At 41.5% G+C, this 20766-nt stretch overlaps 2 protein-coding genes across 13 annotated transcripts in view; one reads left to right on the top strand and one right to left on the bottom strand.

Moving 5' to 3' along the window:
- Positions 1–11779, top strand: part of LOC133549093 (membrane-associated guanylate kinase, WW and PDZ domain-containing protein 2-like) — a 292488-nt gene extending 280709 nt beyond the window's left edge. For 6 of the 12 annotated variants that reach the window (XM_061894219.1, XM_061894221.1, XM_061894216.1 and 3 more), the window contains exon 22: positions 1229–11779. In XM_061894219.1, coding sequence (XP_061750203.1) covers positions 1229–1899 — 671 coding nt within the window. In that variant the 3' untranslated portion in view covers positions 1900–11779. The remainder of the gene's footprint in view (positions 1–1228) is intronic. The other 6 variants (XM_061894228.1, XM_061894226.1, XM_061894223.1 and 3 more) reach the window with 3 other exon arrangements.
- ergic2 (ERGIC and golgi 2) overlaps positions 11688–20766 on the bottom strand; it is a 38664-nt gene continuing 29585 nt past the window's right edge. The window contains exons 10-13 of the mRNA XM_061894229.1: positions 20322–20419; positions 20051–20213; positions 17483–17562; positions 11688–11989 (exon numbers count right to left, since the gene is read on the bottom strand). Coding sequence (XP_061750213.1) covers positions 11891–11989; positions 17483–17562; positions 20051–20213; positions 20322–20419 — 440 coding nt within the window. The 3' untranslated portion in view covers positions 11688–11890. The remainder of the gene's footprint in view (positions 11990–17482; positions 17563–20050; positions 20214–20321; positions 20420–20766) is intronic.

The raw sequence follows: 20766 nt of genomic DNA, 5'->3' as shown, positions 1-20766 counted from the left end.
GAGGACGAGGGATAGCTGAACATGCCAACTAATATAAACATGTGAAGGCAGGACATTATATACAAAATAGAGACGGCCAGCGTTTTCTGAAAATGTTCCTCAGAAGTAGTTGACGTCATGCATGATATTTCCCTCTAACACTTAAAGGCCTACTGAAACCCAATACTTTTTAGTTTACTAAATTGCAATTTTAAATTTCCCGCAAAGTGTCGTGTTGATGACTCGTATGATGACGCGTGCGTTTGACGTCTCGGGTTGTAGCGGACATTATTTTCCAGCCCGATCCAAGCTATAAGTAGTCTGATATAATCCCATAATAAAACAGTATTCTGGACATCTGTGTTGCAGAATCTTTTGCAATTTGTTCAATTAATAATGGAGAAGTCAAAGTAGAAAGATGGAGGTGGGAAGTATTGGCCTTTAGCTAAACACAGTCGGTGTTTCCTTGTTTAAAATTCCCGAAAATTAAGCTTTACTATGGATCAGAGCGGTCACGCGAAAATGGATCCCGACCAAATGTCAACCGGCAGTTTTCGGTGAGAAAATTGTGGTGATGAGTCAGCTCTTACCGGAGACATCCGCGGAGCTCCCGTCTTGCTGCTGCTGCGTGACTTCCCTCAGAGACTCACCCGTGGCCACACCCCTTCGACTTTCAGGTACTTTATAATCTCACTAAAAGACTAGTAACACAATAGGCAGATAAGGGATTTTCGCAGAATTATCCTAGTAAATGTGTCTAACAACATCTGAATCGCTCCCACTGCAATCGCCTTTTTTTTAATAGTCCTTCACTCTAAATTTCCTCATCCACGAATCTTTCAACCTCGCTCAAATTAATGGAGAAATTGTCGCTTTCTCGGTCCGAATAGCTCTAGCTGCTGCTGGCTATGATTGTAAATAATGTTCAGATGTGAGGAGCTCCTACAACCCGTGACGTCACACGCACATCGTCTGCTACTTTCGGTACAGGCAAGGCTTTTTTATCAGCGACCAAAAGTTGAGAACTTTATCGCCGATGTACTCTACTAAATCCTTTCCGCAAAAATATGCCAATACCGCGAAATGATCAAGTATGACACATAGAATGGACCTGCTATCCCCGTTTGAATAAGAAAATCTCATTTCAGTAGGCCTTTAAGTCTGAAGGTGTTTAGCTGGCATGTCCCAATACTTTTGTCCATATTTGCATGCGATCCATACAATTGTTTTTTGTCCCCCTTCCTTCAAGATTCTCTCTGGTGTCCCACAGACTGTGTCGGCCCCTGGGATGCCCTTTCTACAATCCACTCTACCCTGCAGGAAGTGACCCTGGAAGCCCGCCAGAGTCCATTGCCTTCATCCCATCCGGCCGCATCCCTGGATTCCCCTCATCAGCTCCCTCTAGAGGCCAAAGCGTGCATGACGGCGGACACAAGCCCGCAAGTGACAGACCACGGCCCCTCGGCTCGAGGGGCCGCAGGTGGCAGGTCCACCCAGCAGAAGTGCAGCGTCAGGGGGTCCGCGGAGCCGGACAGGCAGCCCCGGGCTCTGCCTCCTAAAGTCGCCTTGGGGAGGCCCGCTGACGCACGGGAGCGCCAGTGCTCCCCGTGCTGCGACAGGAAGGCCACCAACACCCAGGCGACGGGCTCTCTCTGGCCGTGGGACCCTTACGTGAGCCTCGCTTCCAACGGCGCCTCTCTGGCGGGCGGAGACTCGCACCCGAGCCTCCAGGAGAGGCTGCCGACCAGAGGCCTTCGCCCCAGAGAGGAGGAGCGCTCCGGGGGCCACCTGGGGCTCTGCTGTCCCTCTAAAAGCGGAGGGGAAGCGCCTGCGAGAAGCGCGGCGGGGTCTTGGAACATGCCTGGGCCGGATAAGCTGCCGGGCACCCTGAGGTCCTGGACCTCCACTGTCAGCAGGTAGAAAGGATCCTAGGGACAAAAATCCTCTCCATTCCTCTCCTCATAGTTCCTTCATTTACCAGATGATTCTGACACCCACCACCTTAAAGACCACCCTGATGGAGAGCAGACTTGTGGTGGACATGCCTCTGAGTAAATACTGTCAAGTCAACAATATGTACATGTGCTGTTTTGTCCTTCAAACAAGAGGAGAACAGCAAGAAAAAACAGTTCTCTACCTGGGCCTCGACTACATATCAAAACCACGTCGCCAAAACGGTGACCCCCACCCCCTAGAGGAGGTTTTGTGCATGACACTCGCAAAACAAGGACCGCTTCCTTCGCCCTAGTTCTCCCTATGAAAGTGAACACACACCTCTGAGTTATGTACACAACTCAATCATAACCATGCAGTCATCATTATTATTATTATTATTATAAACCTGTGTTGTATTCATTTAAAGTAGGGAGGGGTGGAGTAAAAAAAAAAAAAAAAAAAAAAAAAAGCATCGTTCAAGTCTATATTTCCAATTTCTAGGCCTTTTTTTTTTTTTTTTTTTAACCTGTGCTATGTGTACCACATCACTGTGCACACACAGTGGGGCAAAAAAAGTATTTAGTCAGCCAGCGATTGTGCAAGTTCTCCCATTTCAAATGATGACAGAGGTCTGTCATTTTCATCATAGGTACACTTCAACTGTGAGAGACAGAATGTGGGAATTTTAAAGATTTTATTTGTAAATTATGGTGGAAAATAAGTATTTGGTCAACCATTCAAAGTAGGTTTTAGCTCAAAATCTCAGGATACATGGCCCCATTCATTCCTTCCTTAACACGAATCAATCTTACTATCCTCTTTGCAGAAAAACAGCTCCAAAGCATGATGTTTCCACCCCCATGCTTCACAGTAGGTCTGGTGTTCTTGGGATGCAACTCAGTATTCTTCTTCCTCCAAACACGACAAGTTGAATTTATACCAAAATGGATTGGGAGAAGGGCTTCACGGTGGCAGAAGGGTTAGTGCGTCTGCCTCACAGTACGAAGTTCCTGCAGTCCCGGGTTCAAATCCAGGCTTGGGATCTTTCTGTGTGGAGTTTGCATGTTCTCCCCGTGAATGCGTGGGTTCCCTCCGGGTACTCCGGCTTCCTCCCACTTCCATAGACATGCACCTGGGGATAGGTTGATTGGCAACACTAAATTGGCCCTAGTGTCTGAATGTGAGTGTGAATGTTGTCTGTCTATCTGTGTTGGCCCTGCGATGAGGTGGTGACTTGTCCAGGGTGTACCCCGCCTTCCGCCCGATTGTAGCTGAGATAGGCGCCAGCGCCCCCCGCGACCCCAAAAGGGAATAAGCGGTAGAAAATGGATGGATGGATGGATTGGGAGAATGTTATGAGAATGTCAACCAAAGTTTCTGGTACAAACTCGACTCGTGGTGTTTGGAGGAAGAAGAATACTGAGTTGCATCCCAAGAACACCATACCTACTGTGAAGCATGGGGGTGGATTTCTGCTAAGGGGACAGGACGATTGTTCCTTGTTGAGGAAAGAATGAATGGGGCCATGTATCGTGAGATTTTGAGCCAAAACCTCCTTCCGTTAGTGAGAGCTTTGAATGGTTGACCAAATACTTATTTTCCACCATAATTTACAAATAAATTATTTAAAATTTCCTGTATTTTTTTTCACATTCTGTCTCTCACAGTTGAAGTGTACCTATGATGAAAATTGCAGACCTCTGTCATCATTTTAAGTGGGAGAACTTGCACAATCACTTTTTTGCCCCACTGTAGCAGGAAGTGTGAGGGGAAGACCATGGACGAGCAGGGCGGAGTGCCTTACACTAAACTCCTCCGATGGGCGACACATATCAGACGTCACGTGTCAAGTGTTGTAGCATGACCCGTCAAGAAGTGACGGACATTCTGCGCCGTGTTGTTGCCGTGGCAGACGGCGAAAACCTCCAAGGTGGGGGCGAGTGTAACTCTGTCATCAAGCGATGTTGACGTTAAAGAGTCGTGAATTGGTTCCAGGTCTGACGCGAGGTAAATGAATTTCCGCAAAGTACAAAATCAAATATTTCTAGAGATGTCCGATAATGGATTTTTTTTTTGCCGATAATCCGATATTGTCCAACTCTTAATTATCGATATCAACCGATACCGATATATATACAGTTGTGGAATTAACACATAATTATGCCTAATTTTGTTGTGTAATCAACTCAAATTATGGGAAAAAAAGTGCCAACATGGCACTGCCATATTCATTAATGAAGCCACAAAGTGCATTATTATTATTTTTTTAAATGCCTCAAAACAGCAGCTTGGCTTTTGGGATACACTCTCCCTGTTTTAATCTTGATACCCACTACAACTATGGGAAATACTATACTTTGACTTTCACAAAGTCTAAGTCTATGAAAGAGCCACCTATCCATCTTCTTCCACTTATCTGAGGTCGGGTCACGGGGGAAGCAGCCTAAGCAAGGAAGCCCAGAGTTTCCTCTCCCCAGCCACTTTGTCCAGGTCTTACCGGGGGATCCCGAGGCGTTCCCAGGCCAGCCGGGAAACAATTTTCCCAACGTGTCCTGGGTCTTCCCCGAACCACCTCATCTGGCTCCTCTCCATGTGGAGGAGCAGCAGCTTTACTTTGAGTTCCCCCCGGATGGCAAAGCTTCTCACCCTATCTCTAAGGGAGAACCCCGCCACCCGGTGGAGGAAACTCATTTCGGCCGCTTGTACCCGTGATCCTGTCCTCTCAATCATACCCCAAAGCTCATGACCATGGGTGAGGATGGGAACGTAGATCGACCGGTAAATTGAGAGCTTTGCCTTCCGGCTCAGCTCCTTCTTCACCACAAGGGATCGATACAGCGTCCGCATTACCGAAAACGCCGCACCGGTCTTCATATAGACCAGGGGTAGGGAACCTATGGCTCGCGAGCCAGATGTGGCTCTTTTGATGCCTGCATCTGGCTCTCGGATAAATCCGAGCTAACATTGCTTAACACGATAAGTAATTAATAATTCCACTTGTAATCACAGTGTTAAGAATAATGTTTAAAATATAAAACATTCTCCTGCATTTTTAATCCATCCATCCGTTTTCTACCGCACCTGTTCAAGAAGTTGCGTTAATGGTAAGGAGTTATTTATTTATTATTGGTTAGTGTGGGGCTTGCCCTGCTGGGGGTTCTTCAGACCACCAAGCACCGACATGAGAGCCGGTTTCAGGGTAACAATATTGTTTTATTTTTCAATAAGTCTTTCAGTTGCTTTCCAGAAATTGTATTTTTCTCTTTCGTTCTCGCTCTGGCTCCAACCCCAACCCTGTCCATCCTCCTGGCTGCTGCTTATAACAGAGCGACAGGTGATTAGATAACAAGGCCCAAGTCGCTGATTTCGAGGCCGGTCCTGGCACACCCCAGTTCGCTGCAGGCCCGCAGGCCACGCCCCCTCCACAGTTAACCTCAGAATAACAATGTTTTTACAAAGAATAAGAGACCTATTATACTCTATAAATGTTGGTCTTACTTAAAAATGCACTTTTTTAGTTGTGTTCAGTGTTAAAAAAAATATAATGTGGCTCTTGCGGAAATACATTTTAAAATAATTTGGCTTTTTGGCTCTCTCAGCCAAAAAGGTTCCCGACCCCTGATATAGACCAAAATTACAAAGAATATGCTTAAAAAAACACGCACTGTCTTATGGAGTAAGAAACAATGTGACTTTACTTCTACAATAGCATTAGAGTTGGTGACAGTTTGACTCCGTCATTATGAAATCTACTCTTACACTGAATCTGAAATGTATCAAAGTTGAAGTTACCTTTTTACTACGGTGCTTAACTTCTTTTTACAATTGAAGAAAAGTTTTTTAAAAAATGAAGTTTGACAGCAAGCATCTTCTAAATCAGGGGTCTCAGACACACGGCCCGTGAGACGTTATTTTGCGGCCCCCACCTTAATATGAAAGTTTAATGTTAGTTAGGCCTGCGAGTTGTGTTATTTGGCTCCAAAATGGCTCTTTTACGTTCTGGGTTGCCTACCCCTGCGTTAGTGGAAATCCGGAAAATGAGTGAAAGCGACAGAGACGTTGCCATGGAGACGAGGGTTTTCTTACGTGCCTGGCTGCAGACGCACCGCGACACCTGTCCGTCAGTAATAACAGTCCCCGATAACTTGGACCAATTCTAACCATTTGATTTTTTTATTGTTTAATTTGCATTACCTCACATGATGAAGACTACGGTATAGCTCAGTTGGTAGAGTGGCCGTGCCAGCCACCTGAGGGTTGCGGGTTCGATTCCCGCTTACGCCATCCTAGTCACTGCCGTTGTGTCCTTGGGCAAGACACTTCACCCACCTGCTCCCAGTGCCACCCACACTGGTTTAAATGTAACTTAGATATTGGGTTTCACTATGTAAAGCGCTTTGAGTCACTAGAGAAAAGCGCTATATAAATATACTTCACTTCACATATACTTCTATATGATGCCAGATAACACTCCGGGAGCCGTCACTTTTTTGCGCTCGCTATCCAGGTACTTTCCCGCTATTATCCGCCGACTGCCATGTTGCTGTAGGGAGGAAAATCGGAACGACACACGTTGCAGAAATAACATTATTCTCCGTGCGTCAGCTAAATACAAATATATTCCACAACACCAAACATGTCTTTTTCGAAGCATGCAGTGAAGAGAAAGGTTCGTGATGAGCAAAGACAATTCCCGTAAAAGTGGGAGATGCAATATTTCGATGCCGACGTGTCTTATTTGCACCCCGATGTGTCTTATTTGCACAAAGAAAGCTGCGGTGCACAAGGGATACAATTTGAAACGTCCTTATGCAAGTAAACATGCTGAGGAGTATGCAACATTTTTTTTAAAGAAATCTTTTCTTGCGGCCCAGCCTCTGCGTCCTGTGGCCTCAGGTAAATTGAGTTTGAGACCCCTTATCTAAATACTCCGAGTTAAGAATGCTAAAGTGCTACTTCTTAATGACAGTTTAACCTTTTAACAGATTATTTCCAATTCAAACAAAAACCTAAAAAACAAACATTTAATCCATCCATCCATCCATCCATCCATCCATCATCTTCCGCTTATCCGAGGTCGGGTCGCGGGGGCAGCAGCCTAAGCAGGGAAGCCCAGACTTCCCTATCTCCAGCCACTTCGTCTAGCTCTTCCCGGGGGATCCCGAGGCGTTCCCAAGTCTTCCTAACTTGTCCTGGGTCTTCCCCGTGGCCTCCTACCAGCTGGACGTGCCCTAAACACATCCCTAGGGAGGCGTTCGGGTGGCATCCTGACCAGATGCCCGAACCACCTCATCTGGCTCCTCTCGATGTGGAGGAGCAGCGGCTTTACGTTGAGTTCCTCTCGGATGGCAGAGCTTCTCACCCTATCTCTAAGGGAGAGCCCCGCCACCCGGCGGAGGAAACTCATTTCGGCCAGTTGTACCCGTGATCTTATCCTTTCGGTCATGACCCAAAGCTCATGACCATAGGTGAGGATGGGAACGTAGATCGACCGGTAAATTGAGAGCTTTGCCTTCCGGCTCAGCTCCTTCTTCACCACAACGGATCGATACAACGTCCGCATTACTGAAGACGCCGCACCGATCCGCCTGTCGATCTCACGATCCACTCTCCCCCACTCGTGAACAAGACTCCTAGGTACTTGAACTCCTCCACTTGGGGCAGGGTCTCCTCCCCAACCCGGAGATGGCACTCCACCCTTTTCCGGGCGAGAACCATGGACTCGGACTTGGAGGTGCTGATTCTCATTCCGGTCGCTTCACACTCGGCTGCGAACCGATCCAGTGAGAGCTGAAGATCCCGGCCAGATGAAGCCATCAGGACCACATCATCTGCAAAAAGCAGACACCTAATCCCGTGGCCACCAAACCGGATCCCCTCAACGCCTTGGCTGCGCCTAGAAATTCTGTCCATAAAAGTTATGAACAGAATCGGTGACAAAGGACAGCCTTGGCGGAGTCCAACCCTCACTGGAAACGTGTCCGACTTACTGGTCGTGGAACAAACATTTAAAGTTTGCAGAATTTTTTGTTGGGTTTTTTAGCATATTCTATGTAATTTTGGTCTATATGAAGTATTTTCTAGCATAAAAATGGCTTAATGAACTAAAATGATCCAATACTACATCCGTATTGGCCACTAAAAGAGCATGGCTTCAGAAGCCAGTACTTTCTACTATGTCTACTAGAGTGGATTACAAAAGTGTAAAGGGCGTTATTTCGTGTCTAAATGTTTATAACCTCATTTCAAATGCAAACAAATTTTTTTTATGCGCTCGGTACGGAAATATTTGATTTACTAATTTGCGGAAATTCAATTACAAATCAACGACAACTCCTCAACATCAACATCACTTGATTAAATTACACCTTTTTTTTCTGCTTGACTTTTAAAATGGTGCTCAACTTCTTTTTACACTTGCATGACAGTTAAAAAAAAAATGGAATATGAATTAAAGGAAAACTGCACTTTTTTGGGAATTGTGCATATCCTTCACAATCATTATTAAAGACATGACGAATCGATTTTTTTAATACGTTCTAAAAATTAAACACACACAGAGCTACTGGGTGCTCCTCTATTCGGCCCATAAAAAAACAATAAATAACCATTCAAAAAGCGCTCCATTTACATCTAGTGACTTGAATATTGACAAGTATTAGTGATATTGTTATTATAAGCGCTATTGCAGAGAAATGATTTATAGCTGCGACGTGATCACTTCCTGCCTGCCTATGTTTACATCATCTGAAAAAAGTATATGGCCGAGAATATAATCTGACAAGTTGGGACACTTTAACAGCCGTTTAGTACCTGGAACTAGTGAGAATGACACGAAAAACACTTGTTTCTCACCCCGAGGATTATTATGCCATTCATCTAAATGAGAATATATGAACATCCTAGTAGTCTGCATCATGATGACAGCAGACATTGTACAGTAAGTGATGTTTTATTATGTTTGTCGGCTCTCGTGAAGTCTGCAGTGAGTACTAGTCAGTGATGAAGGGAAAAACAGCGAACGTTGTGATGCGTATACGTATCTTTAAAATGATTTAAATAGGTAAATATTATAAATTTTAATATATTTTATACCGTATTTTTCGGAGTATAAGTCGCGCCTGCCGAAAATGCATACTAAAGAAGGAAAAAACATATATAGGTCGCATTTTTGGGGTGAAATTTATTTGATAAAAAAACATCAAGAATAGACATTTGAAAGGCAACTTAAAATAAATAAAGAATAGTGAGTAACAGGCTGAATAAGTGTACGTTATATGAGGCATAAATAACCAACTGAGAAGGTGCCTGGTATGTTAACCTAACATATTATGGTAAGAGTCATTCAAATAACTATAACATATAGAACATGCTATACCTTCACCAAACAATCTGTCACTCGTAATTGATGAATTCGACAAAATCTTATACGTCTAGTCTCTTACGTGAATGAGCTGAATAATATTATTAGATATTTTACGGTAATGTGTAAATAATTTCACACATAAGTCGCTCCTGAGTATAAGTCGCACCCCCGGCCAAACTATGAAAAAAAATGCGACTTATAGTCCGAAAAATACTGTATATATATTTACTTACATCGTGTATATAAATTACATGTTATTATAAATGTTACTAAATTACATATATACTTACATCATGTATATAAACCGTTATCGAGGTGTTTGGATGCTCTGTAGCAGGGGTCAGCAACCTTTTTGAAACCAAGAGCTACTTATTGGGTACTGATTAATGCGAAGGGCTACCAGTTTGATACACACTTAAATAAATTGCCAGAAATAGCCAATTTGTTCAATTTACCTTTAATAAATAAATCTATATATATATAAAAAATGGGTATTTCTGTCTGTCATTCCGTCGTACTTTTTTTTTTCCTTTTACCGAAGGTTTTTTTTAGAGAATAAATCATGAAAAAAACCACTTAATTGAACGGTTTAAAAGAGGAGAAAACACGAAAAAAAATTAAATTTTGAAACATAGTTTATCTTCATTTTCGACTCTTTAAAATTCAAAATTCAACCGAAAAAAAATGAAGAGAAAAATTAGCTAATTTGAATCCTTTTGAAAAAAATTAAAAAAGATTTTTTGGGAACATCATTAGTAATTGTTCCTGATTAAGATTCATTTTAGAATTTTGATGACATGTTTTAAATAGGTTGAAATCCACTTTGAAAAAAGATCTAAAATTGATTGTGTAGATTTGCCAGAATAATTTTTTTGAGCTTTAATCAAAATAAGTTTGAAGAAATATTTCACAAATATTCTTCGTCGAAAAAACAGAAGCTAAAATGAAGAATTGAATTAAAATTAGTTTATTATTTATTTACAATAAAAAAAAATACTTGAACATTGATTTAAATTGTCAGGAAGGAATTAAAAAGGTAAAAAGGTATATGTGTTTAAAAATCCTGAAATCATTTTTACGGTTGTATTTTTTCTCTAAAATTGTCTTTCTGAAAGTTATAAGAAGCAAAGTAAAAAAAATAAATGAATTTATTTAAACAAGTGAAGACCAAGTCTTTAAAATATCTTCTTGGATTTTCAAATTCTATTTGAGTTTTGTCTCTCTTAGAATTAAAAATGTCGAGCAAAGCGAGACCAGCTTGCTAGTAAATAAATATAATTAAAAAAAAATAGAGGCAGCTAACTGGTAAGTGCTGCTATTTGAGCTATTTTTAGAACAGGCCAGCGCAGGTGGTGACACCTGCTCTATAGGCTCCATTGTAAGCTGACTTTTGACAGCATTTATTTCATATTTAAAATGCAAAAACAAATATCCATCATCATGTCTCATAATGAGCGATAGGCACAATTCCAACAAAAAAAAGTGCAGTTCCCCTTTAAATCTTCATGGTATCTTCGGGGAGTTCAAAACTGTCCATCTAACTTGCCTCTCCAGATAATAGCAATGTTTTGATTATGACAGTTTGACTCTGGAACAGATCATTTTTGTTTCCAATCCTAACTAACCTGAGATTTATTGTTCCACCTTGGAGGTTTGTGATTTTTGGCCATTTAAAGGCATCTTGTAAAAAAAATTCAGACAAATGGAATTTCAGTCAACATTGTGTGGAGATTCTGGATGTGCCTAAATGCATAATGTTTATTAGATGCTAACTAAAGTGTGTAAAAAGTCTTAGGCCAACCATAGCTTTGTTAGAATTACTTTCTTCCACAGGGTCATTATTTTCCATTTATTTCGCCTCATTTTAAGTGGTGTCCTAACTATTAGTTAATAATGCCAGTGCATGCTATACGACGAATTCAAGTGTATCGTTAACGGCCCAAGACTTTTACACGGTTGGATCTTCACTCATTCAATGTCTCCGTTTGAGCAAGTGACAGGTATTATCAGCAAGTTGCTTGGAAGAAAAAAAAAAAAAAGGTCAAATGTCAGAAAACGCTCCTCCCACCTCCGCCCTGCCTTTTGGGAGTCATTTTATACAGCGTGAAGAAAAAACGAAAAAAAAAACGCAAAGAGCAACGGCACCCGTCCATCCCGACCTGCATCGAGATCAAGTATCGTGTGTTGGTGTTGACCCGCTTCACCTTGTACAGCTGTATTCCTACAAATATGGGTTACTGTATCGTTGATACTGTAGTTTCAAAGACGTCAACAACTATTTTTATGAAATGCGACAGTACTGATATATTACGTTTTGCTATTGAAAAATGTTGAAAAAAAAAATAAAAAAAAAATACCTTGTTTACCAAAAGATATTCTGAAATCCTGTCAAATAAAGTCCTTGACATGGTGGACAAGAGATTGTTTTACTTGTCATGACAACACAGAAGATAGAACAAGATATCAAGATTTGATTTAATAAACGTTTACACATAGGCACCTTTTGTATGTGTGTGTGTGTGTGTGTGTGATATTAATGTTAAAACACTGTCATTTGTAATAATACGGGACCTTTTTTTTTATTATTTTAAAGGTGACATTATTTAGCTTTCAAGAAGAGCAAGATGTCAGTTGACTCACGCCTGAGTTGGACTCTGCAGGAGGAGGCGGGGCTTGATGGTTGGTCTGCTGTGCCCCAGGATTCTCCTCCTGAAGCGATAAAAAATAAATATTTAAAAGGTGAGAGGTAATAATGGGATAGATCTTTATTGTCATTGCACAAGTGCAACAAAAATGTGTTTTAAGCGCAAACCTGTTTAAGATTAGACAAACCGTGTACAGGGTTACAGAACAGGAACACTGACCGTAAAAGATGGGAAAAAGGTACACGCTTGGGAAGGATCAGTAAAAAAATTTAATCTATACTGTGCTCGTAAGGGGGCCCAGTCTGGAGTGGGAAAAAAATCTCCATAGCAAAGCACATATACATATTATGGCGACAAAGGGAAGGGAGTGCGGGGCCATGGTACCAAGCCGCAGCTCTCAGGTGCTGACCATCCATTCATCACCCCTATGGGATTTGGGTCGAGGGCATTGGATTGGGGGTGGTGGGGTGTGTATGTGTGTGGTGTATATTTTTGTGGATGCATGTTTGTGTGTAAGCCTGCAGTGTGTCTCTGTTCCGCGGCCTTGATGCCGTGCAGTCGCTAGTCCAAAATCAACAACAACAAGTGTGTGTCCATGAGAGACAAGAAGGGGGTTTGTTGTGTCTTCGCTGCACTGTCCTTTGGGAGAGTCTCCAAGCCAGGGAAACAATCCAAGTTAGAATGTTTTGAATTAGAGTAAAAATAAAATTTGCTTTTCACTCTAAATCAGGGCTGGGCAATTATTTTACTCGGGGGGCCGGATTTAGATTTAAAAAAAAGTGTGTCTGTGGGCCAGTATATATATTTTAAGAAACACTAATACAAAATCTCACAATAATGATTGAAAGCTAAAAACGTTATGACGGACCACCTTAAAAAACGGAATGGAATTTGAATTTTTTTTTTTTTTACTGAATGAGACACCTAGAATGTACATGAAAATAGAGAATGTGGGATTTACAATATTAACTATGAATGATAAAACACTCAATATTGACAACATATTTTTTTTCCCATAACTTCTGTCCATCCATCCATCTTCATCCGCTTATCCGAGGTCGGATCGCGGGGGCAGCAGCCTAAGCAGGGAAGCCCAGACATCCCTCTCCCCAGCCACTTCGTCCAGCTCTTCCCGGGGGATCCCGAGGCGTTCCCAGGCCAGCTGGGAGACATAGTCTTCCCAACGTGTCCTGGGTCTTCCCCGTGGCCTGCTACCGGTTGGACGTGCCCTAAACACCTCTCTAGGGAGGTGTTCGGGTGGCATCCTGACCAGATGCCCGAACCACCTCATCTGGCTCCTCTCCATGAGGAGGAGCAGCGGTTTTACTTTGAGTTCCCCTCGGATGGCAGAGCTTCTCACCCTATCTCTAAGGGAGAGCCCCGCCACCCGGCTGAGGAAACTCATTTCGGCCGCTTGTACCCGGGATCTTGTCCTTTCGGTCATGACCCAAAGTTCATGACCATAGGTGAGGATGGGAACTTTGAGAGCTTTGCCTTCCGGCTCAGCTCCTTCTTCACCACAACGGATCGATACAACGTCCGCATTACTGAAGACGCCGCACCGATCCGCCTGTCGATCTCACGATCCACTCTTCCCTCACTCGTGAACAAGACTCCTAGGTACTTGAAGTCCTCCACTTGGGGCAGGGTCTCCTCCCCAACCCGGAGATGGCACTCCACCGTTTTCCGGGTGGAGTTAACTTAACTTGAGTTGATTTATTTTGGAAAACCTTGTTACATTGTTGAATGCAACCAGTGGGGGCATCACAACAAAATTAGGCATAATAATGTGTTCAGTCCATGACTGTATAAATCGGTATCAGTAATTAAGAGTTGGACAATATCGGAACATTGGATATCAGCAAAAAAACGCCATTATTGGACATCTCTAATTGTAAAATATGTGGATGGGGGGGGGGGTGATGCTCATATGTTGTCAATATTCACTGTTTTATCCTTCATAGCTACTATTGTAACTTTCTTTATTTTCATGGACCGTATTTTTCGGACAATAAGTCGCAGTTTTTTTTCATAGTTTGGCCAGAGGTGTGACTTATACTCAGGAGCGACTTATGTGTGAAATTAGTAACACATTACCGTAAAATATCAAATAATATTATTTAGCTCATTCACGTAAGAGACTAGACGTATAAGATTTCATGGGATTTATCGATTAGGAGTGACAGATTGTTTGGGAAAGGTATAGCATGTTCTATGGCAGGGGTGTCAAACTCAAATACAGAGTGGGCCAAAATTTAAAACTGAACAAAGCCGCGGGCCAAGGTTGAACAAATTAACCTTTTACTAGGGACCAAAACAAGTTTTGCAATGAATATTGAACAAGCAAGGCTTAAATAGGGCAGCACGGTGGCCCAGGAGTTAGTGCATCTGCCTCACAATACGAAGGTCCTGAGTAATCCTGGGTTCAATCCCGGGTTTGGGATCTTTCTGTGTGGAGTTTGCATGTTCTCCCCATAACTGTGTGGGTTCCCTCCGGGTACTCCGGCTTCCTCCCATGGAACAGGCAGAGCTTATATAACGTAATAGTGCAAAATCAACTTTCAAAAAACAAACGAAAAAAACATCAGTGGTGTATTAAATAAAATGTAATTAAAAAAATGAATGTCTCTTTTCTATTTGTAGCCTTCTGAGGTAAATATCAACATTAACTTTTTCCACAGGCTAATAAATTCGAAAATAAAATAAAAATTAGGTGGGTGGGGTTTGGTGGTAGCGGGGGGTGTATATTGTAGCATTCCGGAAGAGTTAGTGCTGCAATGGGGTCTGTGTATTTGTTCTGTTGTGTTTATGTTGTGTTACGGTGCGGGGGTTCTCCCGAAATGTGTTTTGTCATTCTTGTTTGGTGTGGGTTGACAGTGTGGCGCATATTTGTAACAATGTTAAAGTTGTTTATACGGCCACCCTCAGTGTGACCTGTATGGCTGTTGACCAAGTATGTGTGTGTGAAAGCCGCATATATTATGGGACTTGGCCAGCACGCTGTTTATATGGAGGAACAGAGGACGTGACGACATGTTGTAGAGGACAGTGCCTTTAAGGCACGCTCCCAATATTGTTGTCTGGGTGGAAATCGGGAGAATGGTTGCCCAGGGAGATTTTAAGGAAGGGCACTAAACTTCGGGAGTCTCCCGGGAAAATCGGGAGGGTTGGCAAGTATGAGTATTAGCGGTGAATGTGGTGTTACTTATACTCAGCTCTAATGTTAATTTGATATTGCCTCAAGGGCCAAATTAAATTAAACGGCGGGCCAAAATTGGCCAGCGGGCCAGAGTTTGACACCCTTGTTCTATATGTTATAGTTATTTGAATGACTCTTCCCATAATATGTTACGTTAACATACCAGGCACCTTCTCAGTTGGTTATTTATGCCTCATATAACGTACACTTATTCAGCCTGTTCACTATTCTTTATTTATTTTAATTTGCCTTTCAAATGTCTATTCTTGGAGTTGGGTTGTAATAAATACATTTCCCTCAAAAATGCGACTTATATATGTTTTTTTCCCTTCTTTATTATGCATTTTCGGCAGGTGCGACTTGTACTCCAAAAAATACGGTACATTCTGGGTGTGTCATTCAGTAAAAACATTTTCAATTCCATTGCGTTTTTTAAGGCGTTGTGTCATAATGTCTTTAGCTTTCAATCAGACATTATTGTGAGGTTTTCTATTAGTATTCCTAAAAATACACACATTTTTTTCTCTTAATTTGGCCCCCCGGCCTGCACGAGACTGAACAGTTTTTACACTGGTTGTTTAGATTGTCACTTTAAAGCAGTGGTTCTCAAACTTTTTTTGTAATCCCCCACTTTGGACAAGGGGGGAGTTTTCAAGCCCACCTGCCCCCATCGCCCCAACAGAACGCTAATGCCAAGTTTAAAATTGTCATATTTTATTGAACGTCAAGTATCATTCAAGTTGTATACATTCAAACTCAATAACATAAAATAACATCAAGTTCAATAATAAATTGATTGATTGATTGATTGATATTTTATTAGTAGATTGCACAGTACAGTACATATTCCGTACAATTGACCACTAAATGGTAACACCCGAATAAGTTTTTCAACTTGTTTAAGTCGGGGTCCACGTTAATCAATTCATGGGAAATAAAATAACTGTGCAGCTGTGGTATAACATGCATCAAGTTCAATAATAAATAGAATAACTATTAAATAAATGATAAATGGGTTGTACTTGTATAGCGCTTTTCTACCTTCAAGGTACTCAAAGCGCTTTGACACTACTTCCACATTTACCCATTCACACACTGATGGAGGGAGCTGCCATGCAAGGCGCCAACCAGCACCCATCAGGAGCAAGGGTGAAGTGTCTTGCTCAGGACACAACGGACGTGACGAGGTTGGTTCTGCCAGTTTTCTTTGAAAGAAATCAGGTGGCTTATTGACGTGATTGGGGTGTGTGGTCTCGAGGTGTCTCTTTAATTAGTAGGGTCTCATGCGGTCTGCTGCGAGCGGTTTTAGACACACAACACACAGAGGTCTCTCCTCTGCCCCCACCACCATTGCCGTGAATCCAAGAGCAAGATACCCTTCATATTTTCTTTTCAGTTGCCTTTTTAGTTGATTAAGCCCGTCATATTTTTGTTTCTCTGCAGGCGCTGGCTCCGATTTGACGACTTTTGACGTGCAAGTCACAAATTTATCCATTTAGTGTAATTGTGGTCCACACATTAGCCTGCTACCCATCCGCGTGAAAGATTGTTCCGCTTAGCCCCGCCCCCATCAGTTACTGTTGCTATATATGTCAAACTTTCGCTGCAACCTAGAAATTTAAAGCCTAGAGGAAAAATAAGTAATTCACATTTATTTACATAACGGATTTCAACGACAGAATCACAAAGTGATTCACAGTGTGTATAGAAAATGAAAGCATAGTAAAAAATAAAAATAATCTAAGAATATAGTAAAAAAAAAAAAAATTAAAGTGAAATTTCCTCCTGTTCCTCGCGCCCCACCTGTCATGTGTCTATTCCCCACCAGTGGGGCCCGCCCCACACTTTGAGAAAGGCTGCTTTAAAGACATCAACTGGAAGTTATTCTTTCTAATATTTGCTTGCAGAATTATTTGCACTTAGAGGTACTTGTTTTGCAGTGGAAAATATGATTAGAACATTTTGAGCATTATGTTTGTGTTCAATGACAATAAGTGTGTTTATCCTAATCATTCCTGCCACATCATTTGTTACACACACTAGCATTTTAAATACCGCAATAATATCGTACCGTGGCCTTAATATCGTGGTAATATCAAACCATGGTATTTGAAATCGTTACATCCCTAGCTGACAACAAACATAACTCATGGGGCATGGTTGGAGTGCTTAAAGCAGAAAAAGGGTGGGATATAATTCTTAGAACACTTTGGAAAGTTAGCGCCCTCTAAGGACCCGCTCAAGGTTGCCAACAGCCCTTTTATTGCGTCCGCTTCAGGCGCTCAATACGCGTCCGTACTGCAGTGAAAAATCTGATGAGGAATGCAACGTCATTAAATTCACAAAGTGGACAAGAACCTTGAGAGGTGTGTAGACCCCCATTTGGAATCGACAGCAGACCACGTCCACCAAGAAGCCCACCATGCCGTGCAGCATGCCTGCAACAAAGAAAATACTTTTTACTGTCTGACAGAAGAACTTTTTATGCCTATATCATTGAGGAATATGGATATGTTGAAAAATTATTCGTAGAATGGCAGCTAAAAAATGTGTGTTTCTTTTTAAAAACGTTTTCATGATGAATTGTAACATTTTCCACCACCATGTAGCTGGTGGTCCAATACACCATTTTGTGTGATACAAAGAGCTTCTAGTATTACATCATTCTTAAACTAAATATGGAAGGCACTAGGGGTGCTACAAAAAAATCCACTCACGACCAAATCTCGATTTTTATTTATTCCGCTTCTAAAGCGATTTATAATGATTAAGAATATAATTTTTTTTTTTTTTTTTCAGGATTAAAAACATTAACCTATTAAGGCCAAAGCTGTTTGTTTACATGTGTTTTTTATTTCTCTTTGCTATTTGGGCTTATTAGAATAAAAACAAAAAAATCATCTTTTTATATGATGTACTTAGTCCATAAGTACACAGACGTGTACTTCATGTGTAGTGACATGCACATTTTTATTTTTACACTTTTTTTTTCCAAATTCCATTGTATGTTATACTCTTCTGACACCACCAGATAGCAGCGTACTGTAAGTGTCCATATGTCGGCATAAGACCCCAATTCAGTAGTGTACACAATTTTGGAAGTGAAGTGAAGTGAATTATATTTATATAGCGCCTTTCTCAAGTGACTCAAAGCGCTTTTACATAGTGACACCCAATATCTAAGTCACATTTAAACCAGTGTGGGTGGCACTGGGAGCAGGTGGGTAAAGTGTCTTGCCCAAGGACACAACGGCAGTAACTAGGATGGCACAAGCGGGAATCGAACCTGCAACCCTCAAGTTGCTGACACGGCCACTCTACCAACCGAGCTATGCCGCCCCACAAGTAAGAGGTAAAAGGTGCTGTCCACGCATGTGGCCACTAAGGCTTTTAGAGGTTTTAAACAACTATTAGTATGGGCCTGCTGCAATGCAAGTAGCCCATACTAGTATATGGATGAAGTACTGGCTGTCCAGAGTCGGGACCCAGGATGGACCGCTCGTCCAGAGTCGGGACCCAGGATGGACCGCTCGCCTGTATATCGGTTGGGGACTTCTCTGCGCTGCTGATCCGCCTCCGCTTGGGATGGTTTCCTGCTGGCCCCACTATGGACGGGACTCTCGCTACTATATTGGATCCACTTTGGACTGAACTCTCACCGTTATGTTAGATCAGGGGTAGGGAACCTATGGCTCTAGAGCCAGATGTGGCTCTTTTGATGACTGCATCTGGCTCTCAGATAAATCTTAGCTGACATTGCTTAACACGATAAGTAATGAATAATTCTGCTGGTAATCACAGTGTCAAAAATAACGTTTAAAATATAAAACATTCTCATGCATTTTAATCCATCCATCCAGTTTCTACCGCACCTGTTCAAGAAGTCGCATTAATGGTAAGAAGTATTTTATTTATTGTTGGTTAGCTTCAGAAAAACAATATTATTAAAAAGAATAAGAGACTTATTATACTCTAAATATGTTGGTCTTACTGAAAAATGCACGCATTTAGTTGTATTCAGTCTTAAAAAAAATATTATATGGCTCTCACGGAAATACTTTTTAAAATATTTGGCTTGTATGGCTCTCTCAGCCAAAAAGGTTCCCGACCCCTGTGTTGGATCCACTATGGATTGGACTTTCACAATATCATGTTAGACCCACTCAACATCCATTGCTTTCGGTCTCCTGGGAGGGGGGGGGGTTGCCCCATATGCGGTCCTCTCCAAGGTTTCTCATAGTCATCATTGTCACTGTCACAGACGTCCAATTAGGTGTGAGTTTTTCCTTGCCCTTATGTGGGCTCTACCGAGGATGTTGTTGTGGTTTGTGCAGCCCTTTGAGACACTTGTGATTTAGGGCTATATAAATAAACATTGATTGATAAAGTCATCTACATGCAAAAAAAAAAAAATACAACCATTTTTTAATTGTCCATGTACTGACCGTTTCTGGAACTGTAATAATCACTTTATTCAGTGAGAGGGATTTTGACCATACTGTAGTCAATTTTCAGTAGTATATACTCCAAAAAAAATCATAGTACAAGAAATAAATTAATCTAAGTACGTAAAAGAAACATAAAACAAACACGTACCATAGTGTTGATGTATACTGTAGCTACATAAACCACATAATCTTTCACTTTACTTTAACTCTTTTGGCAGTAGGAAACCTTCTTGTAATGGACATTACTGCCCCCTGTGGCCAGGCTGACTTCAGCATTTACTAATAGGTACTGTTCTCTGCAGTTTGCATTAAAGTATGGTAAAAAAAAATAATAATAATAATGGAACTATTGAATTTAAAACAAAAAAAAAAGGTCTTAAATTAACTTCTAAAACATTTTAGGCACTCCAAATAAAAATATTAAAGGTGGGACTGTTTGGGTTGTTGAAAAATATATATATATATATTGATGGTGTACCTGTAGTGGAAAAGATACCTCCAACGATGCCACACAGCCTGACTAGAAACTTCCATAGCGGCATGTGCTGCTCGCTGACTTTCACCATCAGAGAGCTAATGTCATACTTCATAAAAATCCCTGAGATGCCGTGGCTGCCTGCAGCGTGGTTTATGGCTCGTTCCTGCAGAGGACAAACACATTGTCACATAATAACATTTAAAAAATAAATAAAAATAAAAAACACTTTGAGACTGTTTTGAGAAATAGGTTTTGGAAAATAAAACTCTACCCTCTCCGTGACCGAGTACTGGTGCATGTCCGCCGAGACCTTGTAGGTGTTGAGTTTGGTCGGAACAATGGTGAGGAAGTACTGAAACATGTGGTTGGCTGAAAGAAAACAAACAGTGACAATTCAGTTATGAAGCATGCCAAGTATTACAAGTCAAACACAAATACAAATAGACAGAGTAGACATTGAAAGGGTAAAAGAAAATACATTTTTGGGTGTAATAAATAATAGATGATAAAATTAACTATAAAAATATACACCATAAAGTAACAAGAAACACGTCAATAATGAATAAAGCCAAACATGTTCTGGACCAAAAATCACTGCATATTGTCTACTACTCGCTAGTGTTACATACCGTATTTCCTTGAATTGCCGCAGGGCATATAGTATACACCTGTCTTGAATTACTGCCGGGTCAAACTCGCTTCGCAAAATAATTAGC

Source organism: Nerophis ophidion, linkage group LG03, assembly GCF_033978795.1.
Source record: "Nerophis ophidion isolate RoL-2023_Sa linkage group LG03, RoL_Noph_v1.0, whole genome shotgun sequence".
NCBI classification, from domain to species: Eukaryota; Metazoa; Chordata; class Actinopteri; order Syngnathiformes; family Syngnathidae; genus Nerophis; species Nerophis ophidion.
The sequence above is the reverse complement of the archived record's forward strand: the minus strand, read 5'-3'. Positions and strand labels throughout refer to the sequence as shown.